This window comes from Carcharodon carcharias, chromosome 19 (assembly GCF_017639515.1).
Source record: "Carcharodon carcharias isolate sCarCar2 chromosome 19, sCarCar2.pri, whole genome shotgun sequence".
In the NCBI taxonomy this organism is placed as follows: domain Eukaryota; kingdom Metazoa; phylum Chordata; class Chondrichthyes; order Lamniformes; family Lamnidae; genus Carcharodon; species Carcharodon carcharias.
In genome coordinates this window covers 89229446-89248991 of record NC_054485.1, presented here as the reverse complement: position 1 = coordinate 89248991, position 19546 = coordinate 89229446, and the positions used below count along the sequence as shown (strand labels likewise).

General features: G+C 43.7%; 2 protein-coding genes across 2 annotated transcripts in view; one reads left to right on the top strand and one right to left on the bottom strand.

The window, feature by feature from the left end:
• Positions 1-19546, bottom strand: part of LOC121291949 (zinc-binding protein A33-like) — a 69018-nt gene that overhangs the window by 31144 nt on the left and 18328 nt on the right. The gene's annotated exons all lie outside the window — the stretch shown is intronic.
• Positions 1-19546, top strand: part of LOC121291951 (butyrophilin subfamily 1 member A1-like) — a 38819-nt gene that overhangs the window by 17345 nt on the left and 1928 nt on the right. The window contains exons 5-13 of the mRNA XM_041213635.1: positions 1334-1615; positions 3447-3575; positions 7201-7227; positions 7465-7491; positions 12483-12509; positions 12644-12670; positions 13706-13732; positions 14895-14921; positions 17334-17360. Coding sequence (XP_041069569.1) covers positions 1334-1615; positions 3447-3575; positions 7201-7227; positions 7465-7491; positions 12483-12509; positions 12644-12670; positions 13706-13732; positions 14895-14921; positions 17334-17360 — 600 coding nt within the window. The remainder of the gene's footprint in view (positions 1-1333; positions 1616-3446; positions 3576-7200; positions 7228-7464; positions 7492-12482; positions 12510-12643; positions 12671-13705; positions 13733-14894; positions 14922-17333; positions 17361-19546) is intronic.

Below are 19546 nucleotides of genomic sequence, written 5' to 3'. Positions count from 1 at the left end.
CTGCAGTTGGCGGAAATGGCGGAGGATGATCCTTTGAATGCAGAGTTTGGTCGGGTAATAAGTGAGGACAAGGGGGACCCTATCATGTTTCTGGGAGGGAGGAGAAGGCATGAGGGTGGGAGATGGGCCGGACATGGTTGAGGGCCCTGTCAATGACCATGGGTGGAAAACCTCAGTTAAGGAAGAAGGAGGACATGTCAGAGGAACTGTTTTTGAAGGTAGCATCGTCAGAACAGATGTGACGGAGGTGAAGGAACTGACAGAATGGGATGGAGTCCTTACAGGAAGCGGGGTGCGAGGAGCTGTAGTCGAGGTAGCTGTGGGAGTCGGTAGCCTTGTAATGGATATTGGTGGACAGTCTATCACCAGAGATTGAGACAGTGAGGTCAAGGAAGGGAAGGGAAGTGTCAGAGATGGACCATGTGAAAATGATGGAGGGGTGGAGATTGGAAGCAAAATTAATAAATTTTTCCAGGTCCCGACGAGAACATGAAGCAGCACCATAGTAATCATCGATGTATCGGAGAAAGAGTTGTGGAAGGGGGCTGGAGTAGGACTGGAACAATGTAATTGCACCTTTTTTTTGCTCCTTGGCTCTAGCCAAATAGATTCTGTCCTTGTTCCTTCTGGGATATTCTCTCTCGCTCTCCAGCCGTACAATATTCTCCTTAATCAATACTGCCACTCCCCTCCCCCTTTTTCCTTTCCTATTTCCCCTGAATAGTTTTTTTCCAGGACTATTTAACACCCAGTCCTAGCCTTCTTTGAGTCAAGTCTCTGTTATAATCATGACATCATATTTCCACGTGCAATCTGCACCTGTAACTCACCATTTTTATTTACCGCACTCTGTGCATTCACATACATGCACTGTAACCTTGATTTAGACTTTATTACTTTCTCCCTTACCCTGACCTCGAGTAATAACTTACTATTTCCTACTCTAGTGCTGCCTGTTCCAGTATTATGTGCACCTTTTGTGTTTCCTTCTGGCTCCCACATCTCTGTCAATTTAGTTTAGATCCTCCCCAATAGCACTGGTGAAGAGAAGTCATATTGGACTTGAGATGTTAACTCTGTTTCTCTCTCCACAGATGCTGCCAGGTCTGCTGAATTTTTCCAGAACCTTCTGTTTTTATTTCAGATTTCCATTATCCGCAGTATTTTGCTTTTATTGTTTTGGTTGAAAGTTGCTCAGTTCGAGATATGGCAGGAGTTGAGGTGCAGGTTGACTGTGTTCTGACTGAATGGTCGGAAGAGGTTTGAGAGGAATAAGATTTTAATTGTTCACAGAACCCTTTTTTAAGAGAACAAAATCTATTTTAAAAATTAGAGGTGGGCCTTGAACCTGTGGTGAAGATGGCTGGCTACCAAGGCAACGGGATAAAGCTGTCGTGTGTGTCCAATGACTGGTATCCAGAACCGAGCATAAAATGGCAGAACGGAAATGGAGAGGAGTTGGCTGGAGTACTTGAGAAACCAAAAGGGGACTCCAGAGGACTCTTTAAAGTGGAGAGCAGTCTTGATGTTACAGAGGATTCCAACAACAGATATACGTGTACCATCATTAACAGGCTATTGAGCAAACAAGAAGAAAGCAATATACAAATATCAGGTCTGTAAATCTCATTTTTGGAATGTGCGGAGACAATTGCATTGTGCGCTTTGGGCTGGACCTTTGAAAATGGCAGGCGGGACCCAGATGAGGAAGTCCCACTCCCATTTCTGACAGATCCAGTTTTTGCCTTCAGGGGGAAGAGGGCAGGGTGTGATTCACACAGATGGGAAACCCGAACTCTGCAGGGCCATTTGAACTTAGTGCTGTGTTCAAACACACCCCATTTTGGCTGCTCCATGGGCCTTAACCTACAGTTGTGAGAATTACAAATTGATGGAGTAGAATAAGCACTCTTGAAGGGCAGATAAGGGTTGTTTAATTATCATGATCTGAATTTTTTTTAAATACCCTGCTCTTTTGACAGAAAATAACCTGCAAATTTCAGGGGATTAAAAAAAAACATCCTTTGGTGGACTGACGTCTGTTCATGAATTTTCAGTAGAGGCCTTTGCTGACATTTCCCCAAGGGCTATTATTGGCTGAGTTTCAAAAGCTACAATTATCTCAGCAGGGTGTTCTGAGTTCACATTTTGATAGTTTAAAAAGACCACGAAAGGATCTTTGATGTGAGGCCTGAATAGAAGTGTGTATGTTGTTTTTCAGAGATTAACCACTTAAAGATTTAAAAGCTTTGAATGGATTTCATGAATGGGAGCTTTTTCATTCTCAAGTGTGTATAAGTGAGTGCTGTATAAGATTATTAGAAGCGTTTTTTTCATCTCCACATGGTTCCTGAGATCTGCCTATGGTGGACACTGGGTGAGCGGCTATGGAGGTACTATGGGGCCAAGGTGGGTGGACGGGGGTGCAGGGTGGTGGTGGTGAGGGCCTAATAGCTTGTAAAACAATTGGGATGCAGACTCAGAGAACCAAGATGGTCCTTCTAACCAGGCCATCTCAGCATCCACCCACTCCCATGGCTACCTAGGATCTGCTTCTGGGGTTGGTGGGCTTGACTCAATTCTGCCTCTGCCCCCCCACCGCTCCCAACACCCCCTAACCCTTCCAACCTCCCCACGGCATCCAAGAGAAAATTTGTGTTCCATTGATAACTTTTTACCAAGATGTGTCCAGTGAATTGGGAGATTTCCTGACTTGAGCTATCAGATTCTGTAACAAAAACCAGCTCTTTGTCTCTCTTTCTGGCATGTTCCTTCCTCGCAACTCATGAGGTTACCACAAGAGATTTTTAATAGTGGAATTATGGAGGTGCTCATTCTGTTTGTTCAGTAGTTTGATATGTAAGTATAGAATTTATTTTGCAGTGTGAAAGACATTCGTTCTGATGTAGAATAAACAAGACTTGTAACTGATTTGGCTTGAAGCTAAAATTCTATGTGTCATCACAATTGTCTCTAAACCAGAATCGCAGAATAAAAATCAAATTGATACGGTGTAGGAGGAGATTATTCAGCCCATCGTGTCTGTACCGGCTCTCTGGGCATTTTAACTTAGTGCCAATCTCCTGCCTTTTCCCCGTGACCCTGCACGTTGGATGATTATTTAAGTAGCAACAATGCCCTCTTGAACCTAATAAACAACATGGTGGTATCGATTTGGTTCATAGGAATTGTACTTATTTTAATATGTTTTTGTCAATGATGCTCTTGTTCCACATTTACATTACAAAGCCACTTGTTCTAAAGCAGCTGCACAACATGTTTCAGTTCTCGTTACTCTTGGGGTTGCAAGAGCTATTGTTGAGGCTTCTTTTACTGGTACCTTTATTGGAAGAAGTACTGCCTGATTGTTTCACATTGTGCACTTTCTGAAAATCAGTTGCCAGCACCTTATTAATGCGGTTGTACCTCTGAAATCTGCCTTACAGGTGAATTCTTCCCTCATGTCTCTGGCTGGACTGTGGCTTTCTGGATTATGCTCTGTGCTCTCCTGGCAGGAATTGGCGTCGTTTTATACTTCTATAGGAAGCAGCGCCTGCAAGACCGTGAACTAAGCAGTAAGGAGCAGTTATTCTTTCGTTGGGCAAAGCATGGAATTCAAATGCACCGTTATTTTTTTTTTGTTTTCGTAAGCTAGGTACTGTGAAAAGGTAGGAATGGATGGAGGCGAGTGGGAACCCTCCCTTTGTTCTGGCGTTACATACTTTAAATAGCCGGCTCAGCAAAATGCAACCCTATTCTCACCCATGACGCCTGTACTCCACAAGTTTCCAGCAGGAGTCAGGGGTAATAGCGACTGGCAACAAGAGCCTTCACGGGTTGGACTCCTCCCCCCCTCCCATCCTACCCCCGTCCCCACCATTCCACCTCCAACTTCCCTATCAAAAAGCAACAAATCCGCTTGTATCGCACCGTCCAACAGCAGGTAACTCCCCACTGTACTAATAGATATTCTTAAATTTTTCACATTGTGGGTGAAATTAGAATTGATTTGTCCTTGTCTCTGCCATAATTAGTGCCTCAGTATCAATAAAGTACGGGCACATACCCAGCAGTGGTTTCATATCTTATGTATTATAGCTTATGTGATGGGGGAGGGTGATCAGCCAGAGGTCATGGTCCACGTTGGTACCAATGACTTAGGTAGGAAAAGGGATGAGGTCCTGAAAGCAGATTTTAGGGAGCTAGGAAGGAGATTGAAAAGCAGGACCTCTAAAGCAGTAACCACAGGATTACTCCCAGTCCCACGTGCAAGTGAGAATAGAAATAGGAGAATTGAGTGATTAAACACGTGGCTGGAAAGCTGATGTAGGAGGGAGGACATCAGATTTCTGGGGCATTGGGACTGGTTCTGGGGAAGGTGGCATGGGAACCTGAGGACAAAGTCAGCAGGGAACGGGAGGCAGAGAATTAGTCAGTGACTCTGCAAGTCAGAAGAAGCACAGGTTAAAAAGTGTCCAGCACAGGAATTTGGCAGTGTTGAAAGGTATATATGTAAATGCAAGGGGTATAGCAAATAAAGTGGATGAGCTCAGGGCACACATAGACACATGATATTGTTGCTATGACGGAAACTTGGCAAAAGGAGGGAAAAAAATGGCAGCTCAACATCCCTGGGTATAGAGTTTTCAGACAGGATAGGGTGGGGGTGTAGCACTATTAGTTAAAGAATCAATTACAGCTGTGTGGAAGATGATTTACTAAATGAGGCATCAAATGAGGCCATATAGGTTGAGCTTAGAAATAAAAAAGGGGCAGCCACACTGCTAGAAGTGTACTGTAGACCCCCAAGTAGTGGAAGAGAGTTAGGAGAGCAAACATGTAGACAGATTTCTGAGTGCAAAAACAATAGAGCAGTAATAGTTGGGGGGACTACCTGAAGATCAATTGGGATACAAACAGTGTGAAGGACACAGTGGGTGCAAAATTCTCGAACTGAATTCAAGAGAACTTTTTTAGCCAGCACGTAACGAGCCCAACGTGCAATTCTAGATTTAGTCTCAGGAAATGAAGCTGGGGATGAAGTGGCAGTGGGAGACCATTTTGGAGATAGTGACCATAATACAGTTAGATTTAGCATCACTATGGAAAAGGGCAAAGATAGAACTTTCACTCCTATTACAGCTATTAGAAGGGTAAAAGGTGTCAAAAATAGTGGGAGGCATTCAAAAGCAAGATTCTACAGCACAGTGTAGACATGTTCCCACTAAAAAAGTAGTACTGCCAAACCTAGAGCCTCCTGGTTATCCAGAAGCATACAGTCCAAGATAAAGCAGAAAAAGAAAGCTTATGACAGCCACAAAAGATTTATTATTACAGAAAGCCTAGAGGAGTATAGAAAGTACAGGGGTGAAGTAAAAATGTAAGTTAGGAAAGCCAAGAGAGGATTTGAAAAAATATTGGCAGGTAAAATCAATGAAAACCCAAAGATGTTTTATCAGTACATTAAGAGCAAGAGAATAACTAAGGAAAGGGCAGGGCCTATCAAAGAGGTACATGGTAACTTTTGCATTGATGCTGAAGATGTGGGCAGGGTTCACAATGAATGTACTTTGCTTCCATATTCACTAAGGAGAGGGATGATGCAGACATTCTAGTTAATGAGGAGGAGTGTGAAACATTAGATACGATAAGCATATTGAGAGAGGAAGTACTAGAGCGACTGACATCCTTGAAGGTGGATAAGTCACTAAGGCTGGATGGGTTGCATCTCAGGGTGTTGAAGGAAGCCAGGGAAGAAATACTGGATGCCCTGAGGATCATTTTCCAATCCTCACTAGATACAGGTGAGGTACCAGAGAACTGGAGGTCTGCAAATGTTGTACCATTATTTAAAAAAAGTGCAAGGGCTAGATCAGAAAATTATAGACCGGTTAATCTGACTTCAGTGGCGGGCAAATTATTGATATCAATTCTGAGAGACAGGATAAACTGTCAGTTGGAAAGGCATGGATTGATCAGGGATAGTCAGCATGGTTTTGTTAGGGGAAGATCGTGTCTTAATAACTTAATTGAATATTTTGAGGAAGAATCAAGGAGGATTGATAAGGGTAATGCAGTGGATGTTGTCTACATGGATTTTGGTAAGGCGTTTGACAAGGTCCCACATGGCAGACTAGTCAGAAAAGTGAGATCCCATGGGATACAGGGGAAGGTGGCAGGTTGGACCCAAAATTGGCTCAGCAACAGGAAGCAAAAGGGTAATGGTCAACAGATTTTTTGTGAATGGAAAACAGTTTCCAGTGACATTCCACGGGGCTCAGCTTTAGGGCCCTTGTATATATTAATGATTTAGACTTAAATGTGGGAGGCATGATTGGGTAATGGAATTCAATCCGGAAAAGTGTGAGGTAATGATTTCCGGGGGGCAACAAAATAAGAGAATACTCAGTAAACGGGAGGATATTGAGAGGGATTGAGGAAGTGATAGAAATTTCAGTGCATGTCCACAGGTCCCTGAAGATGGCAGGACAGGTGGGGTAAGGTAGTAAAGAAAGCATATGGAATGCTTTCCTTTATTGGACAAGTTTTTGAGTACAAAAAACGTAATGATGAAACTGTATAAAACACTGGTTGGGCCACAGGTGGAATTTTGAGTACAGTTCTGGTCACCACATTATAGGAGGGACATAATTGCTCTAGAGGGAGTACAGAGAAGACTTACAAGAATGTTGTCAGGGCTTGAAAATAGCAGCTATGAGGAAAGATTGGATAGGCGATGGTTGTTTTCCTTAGAACAGGGAGGCTGAGTGGTGACCTAACTGAGGTGTTCAAAATTATGAGGGGCCCTAGACAGCGTAGACAGGAAAGACCTGTTCCCTAAGCTGAGGGGTCCATTACCAGGGGCATGTACTTAATGTGACTGGTAAAAGGATTAGAGGAGACACAAGGAAAAAATTTTATAGCCAAAGAGAGTTAGGCGTCTGGAATTTACTGCCTAAATCAGTGGTTGAGGCTGAAATGCTCAACTCATCTAAAGGTACTTGAATCTGCACCTGAAACACTCTAACCTGCAAGGCTACAGACCAGGTGCTGGAAAGTGGGATTAAAATGAGTGGCTAATTTCTTTTTCAACTTTTTTTGGCCGGCACAGACATGATAGGTTGAATGGCCTCTTTCTGTGCCGTAACTTTTCTATGGTTCTATTGGGGCCTAACTAACTATATGTGTTTTATTTTTTAGAATTGAATATGCGACCTACAATCAGTGGTAAGTCTCATATTTAGCAATTGAAATATTCCATACTTAAAATGATGGCGTGCGGGAACTTGAACAGCATTTCTCATAGACAGTCAATAGTGAAACCCAATCTTTAAAACGTGTCCTTTTAAATACAGCAACAATTGCTCAGTGTTTTATAAAATTTAAAGCTCGCTTCAAGCTTTCAGGTGGTTTTACTGAACATGGATATTGCTGAAATAAATCTTCTATGTTCTTTTATTTCAGAGTATGAAGCATTGGCAGCAAAGCTCCGTAAGTGACTCCACATCAAAGCATACAAAGCAAAACCTATCTTGACGTTGTTTTCCAGTCAAAATCTTAAAGAATGGGGGTAATTCTTATGGGGGTCTCTTGCAATGCTGCTTACATAAATGCGCAGTTGTGGGCACAGATTGATATTGCTGAGCATTTAAACAGAAGACAAGCACATTCTTAGCCCATTTGTCAAATTTGTTGTTTCACATAAAATAAATGAAAGCAGCATCAATGCGACGAGTTATTTTTCCCTAATTGAAACTTGAACTGTAAGTCAGAATTCTTGCAATCCCTGTCCACAGATTTGGGGAACCAGATGGACTGCAGTGGCCGAAGGAGGCGGCTCACCACCACCTCCTCAAGGGCAATTAGGGGTGGGCAGCAAATCACAGAATCTCTCAGTGCAGAAGAGGCCCTTCGGCCCATCGAGTCTGCACCGACACGTGAGAAACACCTGACCTACCTACCTAATCCCATTTACCAGCACTTGGCCCATAGCCTTGAATTTTATGATGTTCCAAGTGCTCATCCAGGTACTTTTTAAGGGATGTGAGGCAACCCGCCTCCACCACCCTCCCAGGCAGCGCATTCCAGACCGTCACCACCCTCTGGGTGAAAATGTTTTTCCTCACATCCCCCTTAAACCTCCTGCCCCTCACCTTGAACTTATGTCCCCTCGTGACTGACCCTTCATCTAAGGGGAACAGCTGCTCCCTATCCATCCTGTCTGTGCCCCTCATAATCTTCTACACCTCGATCAGGTCGCCCCTCAGTCTTCTCTGCTCCAACAAAAACAACCCAAGTCTATCCAACCTCTCTTCATAACTTAAATGTTTCATCCCAGGCAACATCCTGGTGAATCTCCTCTGTATCCCCTCCAGTGCAATCACATCCTTCCTATAATGTGGCAACCAGAACTGCACACAGTACTCCAGTTGTGGCCTCACAACCCCAATTCTATATAACCCCGAATGACCTCCCTACTTTTGTAATCTATGCCTCGATTGATAAAGGCAAGTGTCCCATATGCCTTTTTCACCACTCCACTAACATGCTCCTCCGCCTTCAGAGATCTATGGACACACACTCCAAGGTCCCTTTGTTCCTCAGAGCTTCCTAGTATCATGCCATTCATTGAATACTTCCTTGTCAAATTACTCCTTCCAAAGTGTATCACCTCACACTTTTCAGGTTTAAATTCCATCTGCCACTTATCTGCCCACTTGACTATCCTGTCCATATCTTCCTGTAGCCCAAGACAGTCAATCTCGCTGTTAACCACCCGGCCAGTCTTTGTATCATCTGCAAACTTACTAATCCTACTCCCCACATAGTCATCTATGTCGTTTATATTAATGACGAATAATAGGGGACCCTGCACAGATCCCTGTGGTACGCCATTGGACACTGGCTTCCAGTCACTAAAGCATCCTTCTGTCATCACCCTCTGTCTCCCACAACTAAGCCAATTTTGAATCCACCTAATCAAATTACCCTGTATTCCGTTTGTCTTGTTTATAAATCTCCCATGTGGGACCTTGTCAAAGGCTTTGCTGAAATCCATATAAACTACATCAACTGCACTACCCTCATCTACACACCTGGTCACCTCTTCAAAAAATTCAATCAAATTTGTTAGGCATGACCTCCCTCTGACAAAACCATGCTGACTATCCCTGATCAAAACTTGCCTCTCCAAGTGGAGGTAGATTCTCTCATTCAGAACTTTCTCCAATAGTTTCCCTACCACTGACGTGAGACTCACTGGCCTGTAGTTCCCTGGCTTATCTCTACAACCCTTCTTAAATAGCGGAACCACATTAGCTGTTCTCCAGTCCTCTGGCACCTCCCCCTTGGCCAGAGAGGAATTAAAAATTTGGGTCAGAGCCCCTGCGATCTCCTCCCTTGCCACCCTCATCAGTCTGGGACAAAAATCATCCAGACCTAGAGATTTGCCCACTTTTAAGCCTGCTGACACACCTATACCTTGTCACTCCCTATATCAAATTGCTCAAGAACCTCGCAGTCTCTCTCCCCAAGTTCAATACCTTCATCCTCATTCTCTTGGGTGAAGACGGATGTGAAGTATTCATTCAACACTGTAGTGATGTCCTCTGGCTCCACCCGTCGATTGCCCCCTTAGTCCCTAATGGGCCCCTGGTTATCCTCTTCCCATTGATATACTTAGAGAATATCTTGGGATTTTACCAGCCAGAGCTTTCTCATATCCCCTCTTTGCTCTCCTAATTGCTTTCTTAAGCTCCACCCTGAACTTTCTGTACTCCACTGATGCCTCCGCTGATTTGCTTCCCTTGTACCTGCTAAAAGCCTCTCTTTTCCTTCTCATCGTAACCTGAATATCTCTGGTCATCCATGGTTCTCTGGGCTTGTTACTCCTTCCTATCACCCTAGAGGGAAGATGTTGAGCCTGTACCCTCCCCATTTCCTTTTTGAACGCCCCCACTGCTCCTTTGTAGATTTCGCCACAAGTAGCTGTTCCCAGTCTAACTTGGCCAGATCCTGCCTTATTTTACTAAAATCCACGTTCTCCCAATCCAAAGCATCTTTTGCAACTTGTTTAGCCTTGCCAGCGACACCCACATCCCATCATTTTAAAAAATGACTGGGATTAAGAGTTCACACTCATTCAAAATAAATGAGTTTTGATGTTCCATTTTAAGTCTGTCATCAATTAACACTTTATGCAAAAGAGATGAAAAATTCGTTTAATAAAGCATTTAGTGCAGCAGTAAGAAAGAGCTGAATTTGACGGTAGATTTTTAAAAAAATTTTTCATGGGATTGGGTGATGCTGGCTAGGCCAGCATTTATTGCCCATCCCTATTAAGAGTCAACCACATTGCTGTGGGTCTGAAGTCACATGTGGGCCAGATTTCCTTCCCTAAAGGACATTTGTGAACCATATGTTAGACTCTTGCATAAGGTTTGAACTAACTTATTTCTTCACTGAATAGTGAAGTAAACACCTTGAAGCACATAATCTTGTCTATAGGAAATATATTTTCAATACAACATACTAAGTACAGGCCAGGAATTAACTCCTGGACTTTTCTAACTGGAATGGTTTAGTACCACATCATCCTTTATTCACTGACACACCATTTGGTATAAACACTGAAGGGCTCCAAATCCATTTTCCTACTTCACAATCCTGTCTCCAATTTGTGAATGTAGAATGATTTTTTGATGGGGTTTAATGAGTGAATGTAACATGTGCAAAATTGGCTGCACCATCAAGGCGCAGTAAAACTATATTTCAAATGTAATCACTTATTACTGTCATACTGCAAAGGACCTAAAAATTGCACAAAGAACGAGAACCCACAGATATAACATGAGACCCTCCACATAAAAGTAAAAGCCAGAGCTACACCCCTCCCCACTCCATTCTACCCCTCATTCTTTCCTCTTCCAAAGTCTGCCACCTTGGAAACATTGGCCCTTTGCAGATGCTGGCCTGGAGAACTGCAAAATGCAGCTTGTTAATTGGTGGGTTGTGACAAATTGGGTGTGTATTCCTCTTGCCCTGGAAACTTTGAAGAGCTTTCCAGAGCTCCCTGATTTTTTTTTCGAGTGAAGAACAAAGGGGTTTGCATGCAAGTATCACCTTGGAACCTGCCCCCTCTTGGACACCTCACAATATGGCATAGTGGTATTGTCACTGGGCTAGTAATCCAGAGCAAAAACAAAAATATCTAGAAAAACTCAGCAGGTCTGACAGCATCTGCGGAGAGGAACACAGTTAACGTTTTTTGAGTCCTGGTCAGTTCTGGTGAAGAGTCATACAGACTCAAAACGTTAACTGTACCCCTCTCTGCAGATACTGTCAGACCTGTTGAGTTTTTCCAGGTGTTTTTGTTGCGGATTTCCAGCATCTGCAGTTTATTGCTTTCACCTTAGTAATCCAGAGGCCTGGGCTAATGCTCTGCGGACACCAGTTCAAATCCCACCATGGCAGCAAGTGGAATTTAAACTCAATTAATTAATAAACTCAGTTAATCAATAAACCTGGCAGTGAAAAGTAGTCTCAGTAATGCTGGGCCATGAAACTATCATTGATTGTCATAAAACCCATCCTTCCCTTTAGGGAAGGAAATCTGCCACCCTTACCTAGTTTTGCCTACATGTGACTCCAGACCCACAGCATTGTGGTTGATTCTTAACTCCCTGTGCAATGACCTCGCAAGCTCAGTTGTACCAAACTGCTTGCAGAAAAGTCAAAGCGGATGGACTGTAGTGGCTCACCATCACCTTCTCAAGGGTAGATGGGGATGGACAACCAATGCTGGCCTTGCTTGTGATGCCCACATTCCATGAAAGAATAAATAAAATGAAAATATGTGACATTTATTGGAACTCAACTTGGGTTATTCAAGCTGGACAATGGGATTGACTCGTGTTAACTGTGGAAGTGCTTCAGCCTTGACGCAGGATGAGATTGGAGTTCCGATACGTTGTTATTATCCTGTACTTTACCTGAGAGAATTTGAGTGCAGTATGGTGCAAGCTATATTCTTCTGCCTCTTCTCTCTTGTTTATAAACCCAGAGACGACATGAGGAAGCAATTGCTGTTGTGATCTGTAATGCGCCTCCTGAAAGGGTGGTGGAAGCAGATTCATTGGTAACATCCAAGAGATAATTTGATAACTATGTGAAGGGGAACAAAATTTACAGGACAGTGTAAAAAGACCAGGGATTGGGACTAATTGGGATAACTCTACCAAAAGCCAGCAATGGCCTCCATCTGTATCATTCAATGATTCTTTAATATTGGGTGTGTAAACTCTTGGTGCTAACTCTTATCAACAAGTGTTTCCATATCTCAATTTGGCTGTTCAGCAAAACGTTTATAATTTAAAAAAAAATATATAGATTTCCAATAGTTGTATTTTTGTCAGGCTGAGCAAGTTCCTAAGGTTTTTGACACTAACAGTGTTGTTAACATTTGTGTTTTCTCCCTCACACAGATAAGGAGCAAGTACGAGCAACACAAAGTGAGTCATGCTGAATATGTTATTTCATGAATGTTAACTTAATTTTGCCTGAAAGAATGTTTAGACATGCACAGTATAATTTTTAAGTTTGCAAATGAGCTGCCTAATCATCGTCGTCATCTCTTTCCTTACAGAAGAGGAGAAGCTGTTAAAAGCAATAGGTAAGGTGCTGCATCACACCACAGTGTTGTTATTCTTATGATAGGAGCTGCAGGTGAAGGTAAATAGAAATTGTGTCGCTTCATGGGGCTAACTATTTTAACTTACTTACCAGGAATCCCCCAAGGTCAGGGCTGGTGGAGGGGAGGGGCAGACACTGTTTTTACAACCTGCCCAAATCATTTTCCATTGACTTCGAGAATTAAACATGTGCAGGATGTACATTCAGCTTTGCACCTAACTTTGATGGGCAGGCTAAGTTAAAATTGCACCTCCATGCCATAATCTTAATCAATTCATTTTCTACCCTCATTCTCTCTCCTTCTCCATTCTCTGTCACCTGTTCCTCTTCTCCCCTATATTGTCCACTCCAGGCATATGGACCTGCCAAAAGCACTTCAATTTCTTTGTATCATTGGTCTTTGTGCGGAGCATTAGCTAAATCTGATGATTCAGTCGCTGATCTTGCCAGTTGTAACAAGACAGCAGAAGAGTCTGTAACTTCTTATTTTAATGCCTTTGGCTTCTGAGAAGATATCAACTGGGTGGTATCCTGCTCCTCATGGAAGTGCGTGGGTGCTCAGGGTTAGACTCACTTTTAATGCAGCACGCAGGCATACACCCTGTTGACAGACAGATGAAGCAAGCCTGTTTGAATAGAAAAATTGTAGGGAAAAACATCTCCTGGGCTGTGCTTCTTCCAAGGCCTAAATACTGAGTGATGGGCAGAGAATATAGCCCCACCTGGACTTGGTGAAAGTATCCGACCTCCGAAACTGAGCACCTTGGTGTTACTTGTTAATGGTGCATTAATTATATTGTTAAGATACACAGGTGAAGGGCATTGTTTAATTAAGTACTTGGAGCACTTGCAAAGAGAGACTGCTGGGACACTGGGTTGGTAGGTAGGAAGCAGATATGTAATGCTGCAATCTGTGAATAAACCCATAATTGAGAAAAGTATTAAGTGTCTAGTTTCATGCTTCACCATCTGGCTTGGGATGGAATATCATTAATTTGTATTTGTTTTCTTTCAGAAAATGAAAAACTCGCTGCTGAATTGGGTATGAAAACATTATAATAAGAATCAGTATTGTTTGAGAGTTTCCCAGACTTCCGGATGTCAGCATAGCTTCGTAGCAACTCAACACACTCCTCCTGAGCCAGAAGTTCATGGGCTCAGTCCCCTACTCCAGAAAAATAACCTAGGCCGATACTCCCAGTGCAGTACTGAGGGGAGTGCTGCATTGTCAGAGGTGCCATCTTTCAGATAAGACATTAAACTGAAGGGCCCCTATTCCTGCTGTTGGGTAAAAAGATTCCACAACAATAAGGTGCAGGGGCATTCTCCTGGTGTCCTGGTCAACTTATCTGCCTCATCAAATGGCACCAGAAAATAGATTATCTACTTATTTATCTCATTGTTGTAGGCTGTGCGCAATGTTGGTTGCAAACAGTGATTATAGATAAGGCTTTCCTGGTGCTGGGGCGGCAGCCTATGATGGGGGTGGGGGTGGCACGTTGCTGTGAAAATAGTGGGGAGCGTGTCAGGATGGCTTCCCTATGCATTCCTGACTTTAGGAAAACTTTACAAGGGTGGGACCAGATGCTGATCAGTGGACCACTGAAGAGAGGGGCGCAGCCAGTTTAAATTATTAAGACCCCTCTCTGGGGAAAATTCAGAGGACCCATTGGCATTTTGACAGAGGTGGGAGTGGTCTACCTCAATGCTTCACTGCTGAGGCCTGTGAGGGAAAGGGGTGGGGGCAGGGGTAGTGGAGCGGGTGGCGCCCTGGCCCAAGCATTCCCCACTGGAGGGTTTACTTCTCTCCATTCAGTGGACTGCTCAACCCCGAGCCATCCAATATTTTAAAATTACGTGAAGGGCGTCTCCATTTTGAGGCTCCCTCATGCACTCTGAGCAGCTTCTGGTGGGGTTGCCAAGGCTTCTCTGGGATGTCAGCATTGACATCTGTTAAAGATGGTGAGCTCGAAGACAGCCAATTAAGAAGCAGCTTCTAGCAATATCTCTATGCCAGTTCAGCTCCCAGCAAGTAGGGGCTCAAGGACCCCCATTTGGCCTCGACTGTAATATCCTGTCCTGCCCTTTAGAAGTACTTCACTGGCTGTAAAGCACTTTGAGGTTGTGAAAGATGCTAGATAAATGTAATTTCTAATTTGTAATTTTAAAACATGAAATTATATCTCAAACGTATTCTCTTGCAGAGTGTAAGAAGCTTATCCAGCTTATAGGTAAGATGCTCTGTCAGAAGCACTTGCATCTTAATGTTTTTTGTTTCGCTAAAGCCAGTTTTTATTTTAGCATTGTAAGATTCTAGTGCTTTTTAAGCGTGTAATGTGGGACTGAAGTTAGAAATTTAAATGTTACTAGTAGCTGTTAATCAGCTGGCTATGAAAAACAATTGATTTGTAGATATTAAAAACGGTAAGAAAACGCAGACCTATTTAAATCTCTATTTTAAAGTCATATTTTTTGCCTTCATTATTCTGTCATAATGTTTGATATTATTTGTTGAATAGCAACACAATGCAGTTAGCTCTTGATTCAGTCAGAAGGTTTGGAAAGGGGAAGTTATAATGGATAACTAATACAGCACAGGGTAGGTAAAGGTTATCATGTGTTAGAAACCTTCTAGCTAAATTGGATTGTATCCAGGTTCTGCCAATCAAATGCTGTCTGCCGAAAGCACTAAGAGCTGGGTTTTACAGGGTGCCCACCCACCATAGTAACAGATGTCCCTCAGCAATTTAATGCTGGGAGCAGTGTCAATTGCTTTAAGGTGAGACTTTTGCCTCTAGTTTGGGAGCAGGTTCCGCCTTAAGCGAGCTGCCGGCTAATCAGATGGCCTGGGATCTAGAGTCCTGGCAGAGCCAGGCAGGAGTGGCGGCCACCGCTGGGATTACAGTGAGTCCTGACCAAGAGCAATCCGGTTTAAGGTAAGCCCAGATCCTAGTAAAAGGGGTTGGGGGTGTGGAAGGGGCTGGCTTCGAGTGGCCAGAAGGACAAGAGGGTTAAGGGTGAAGGATGACCTTGTTTTGTGGGGGGGTGGGCACCCATGGCCCAGGGAACCTGCAAAGGAGCTCCCCGTGCCTTGTCTGCATAGCTAAAGCTGCCAGCTTCCGACATGGTGTGGGCCTCCCCCTGCTATGGGTAAAATAATGGTGGGGGCAGGGTGAAGTACTTAAGTGGCCATTAATTTTTAGCCAGGGGGGTCATACACTACGGCACCCTGTAAAACCCAGCCCTTACAGCTTTCAACTGAGTATCCCATTTAGCCAGAACATTTGTAACACATAATAACACAGCACAGAGCAGGTAAAGGCTATTTATCCATTATAAGCTCCTCTTTCCAAACCTCCTGCCTGACTCCTTACAATGATTCCAGAGCTAACAGCGTTGTATTGCTATTCTACTACAAGTAATATCAAATGAAACTATGACAGAATAATAAAGACACACATATGACTTTAAAATAGAGACTTAAATATGTTTGTGTGTTCCAATCCAACCTTCAACTTCTCTCTAATCCCGTTCTGCCCGAAGACTACGCATTAATTAATGTGCTCTTGCCATTTTCAAGCACTTACAAATCAGTTGTTTTCCATAGGCTACTCGGTCGTCCCAAGGGCGGGCAGGCCTCCTGTAAAATTTGAGACAGGTTGGGGTGTGGGTGGGTGGGTAGGCAGCGGGCATGCTGGATTTTACAGGCTTCCCCACCCCGCTTTCACACCCACCCGCGGGAGAGCATAAAATCCAGCCCTAAGTATCTATAGATTTGCTTTGGTTTGTGATTTTGATTCATTGTAGAACAGAATTGATCCCTATAGGACACTGTATCTGTCTGTTGCTCTGTAACTGTGCCGAAAGGCTGCACTAATCCATTTCCAGAGCAGTTGTGCAACAACTGACAAGGCATCATGAAAGCAAGAAAATAGAATTGGAAAGTGTTTTTTATGTTCCTGACAGACACAGTTTAGTGAGGGTTGCCAACGTTTAGTATCTCTACCCACTTGTTAGCTGTCAGCCTGGCTGCAGAATATCCAAAGTTGCCACAAGCACTTCTAATAAGGAGCTACTGGATAGTCATCAGGAAAGGGGTTGGTTTTGATTTCCTCTCCCCTCGTTAAGTTAGGAACATTTAGCTGAAACGAAGCACCCTCATTGAAGTCAACATAAATGGTGCGGAACAGAGATTAAAGGCAGGACTATTGAATCCCTTTGACTCAATACCAGAAGGGGAATGAGCTTAACCCGTCAGAGGAAGCTCAAGAGTATTGTTAACTTTGCTGGAAAGTTCAGTTGTTGAGTGGTTTGCTGAGCCCGCTGCACTTTTACACATCTTGAACTTTCGAATGTGAGGTTCACTTAGAGTATACTTAGAAACAGGCCATTCTGCCCAGCCAGTCCTTACCTGTGTTTATGCCACCCCTCAAGTCTCCTTCCATCTTTTCCTCATCTAAATGTATCACCGTAATCCAGTGATTCCCTTCTCCTTCAAATATGCTTAGGAATTTATGCCCATATTCCCAGTGAAATGCTCATGCTTGGCTTCTGGTGTCCTTTCACTAGTCCCATCTTGTTGACAAAGTGACCTATGAAATGCACTGGTTATCATTAATGACACGTGATCATCTTCTTTTCAGAGTGGGGCAAGATGCTTAGATGCGCAGGTAAGAGAAATGATCGCCAAATTGTTAATGCAAAATAGGCATCAGGAGCATTGGTTTAAAACTCCTCCTGCAGAACAATTGGACATCGCGAAAGTGAATCTGCTTCTGTTTTGGCTGCCAGCCTCTAGAAACACATTGAAATACTTGGAGCAGATAACGTGACAAAGTGACCCTTGAATAATGGGCTGAGACGGCTTGGTGAATATGAAAGATTCAAAGTTGCGATCTCGGGATAAGCCTTGCGCCCACTTGCACTTCCATTCCTTTTAACTTCTGTTTCTTTCAGCCGGGCACTGTTTCAGCAGGCAAGGTGTGAACTGTACAAGGTCCTTGTGCAGGATTTTGAGCTGGTGACTGGGGCACCAGGGATCGGGTCTTATTAGCTCTGAAAACTGCCTTTCATTGCAGCAGTTTATCGAGCCAGCCCTTGCCTTCATTTGCAAATGCCGCAAAAGCCAAAGCCCTTGCGCATTTTAGCTGGGTCAGAAACCTTGATTAAACCAAGACTGCAGAATGGGAAGGAAAGGAAGTGACTCAGTTAATAGAACTGGTGCTGAGTAGCAACAGGAAATTAATCTTTCAGCACAAGAATTGTGTGTAGAGATGGACTCTCCCATCTCCCCCTCCTGTACACTCCAAGCTCCTCTTGTCCATGAGATCAACTACCTGTTCCCTCCAGTCCTATTCCCACTAAACTGCTCTGAGCACCCAAATTCCCCTCCTGCTCTCCGTGTTAGCCAATATTGTGAATGATTCTCTCTCTTCAGGTGATGTCCCTCTCTTCTTTACATCTGCCATTGTCACCACTCTCCTCAAAAAAAAATCTTTGACCCATTGACCTTGGAAACTACCATCCAATCTCCAACCTTCCTTTTCTCTCCAAACTCCATGAACATGTTGTCGTCTCCAAAATCCATGCCCATCTTTTCCAGAACTCCATGTTTGAATCTCTCCAATCGGGTTTCTGCCCCTGTCACAGTACCAGCTCTTGGTTAAGTCACAAGTGATATCCTACATGACTGTGACAAAAGGTAAATTATCCATCTCGTCCTCCTTTACCTGATTGCAGCCTCTGACACGGTTGACCACACCATCCTCCCCCAAAGCCTCTCCACTGTCGCCCAGCTGGGTGGGGCTGCTCTCACTTGGTTCCACTCTTGTCTATCTAATTGTGGCCCAGGAATCACTTGCAATGGCTTCTCTTCCTGCTTCTGCACCAGTACTCTTGTGTCCCTCGAGAGTGTCCTTGGCCCCTTCCTATTCCTCATCTACATACTGCCCCTCAGTGACATTATCTGAAAACTAAGCATTAGTTTTCATGAGTATGCTAACAACACCCAGCTCTACCTCACCACCACCTCTCTAAACTCCCCCATAGACTTCCAATTACTAGACTGCTTGACTGGCACAAATCTACCCCAATTAAATATCGGGAAGGTTGAAATCATTTTCTTCAGTCCCTGCTTCATATTCTCTTTCTTAGCTATCAACTCTTTCCCTCTCCCTGGCAGCTGTCCGAGGCTAAACCTGATTGATCCCAACCTTGATGTTATATTGGACCCTGAGCATAAGCTTCCGGCCGCATATTTATGCCCTCACTAAGACCACCTATTTCCATCCCTATAACGTCACCTGATTCCTCTCTTGACTCAGCTCATCTGTTGCTGAAAGCCTCCATCCATACCTTTTAATACCTTCAGACTTGACTATCCTGATACATTCCTGGTTGGCCTCCTATTTTCTCACCTCTGTAAACTTGAGGTCCTCCAAAAGTGCTGTTCGTGTCCTTCCTTACACCAAGTCATGTTCACCCCTCACCCCATGCACTCGCTGATCTACACTAGCTCTTGGTCAAGCAACAATCCTTGCCCTTGTTTTCAAGCTCCTCCATATTTCCATAATATCCTCCAGCCCCACAACCGTCCGATATCTCTGCACTCCTCTAATTCTGGCCTCCTTTGTATCCCTGGTTTTAATTGCTCTACCATTGGCGGCTGTGCTTTTAGCTGCCTGGGCCTGAAGCTCTGGAATTCCCTCCCTAAAACCTTCTACCTCTTTTTTTTTAACTTTAAGACACTCCTTAAAACCTCTTATCTCCTTTGACTAAGCTTTTGGCCATCTGTCCTGATATCTCCTTATGTGCTTCCTTGTCTAATTCCGTTTCATAATACTCCTCTGAACGTTTT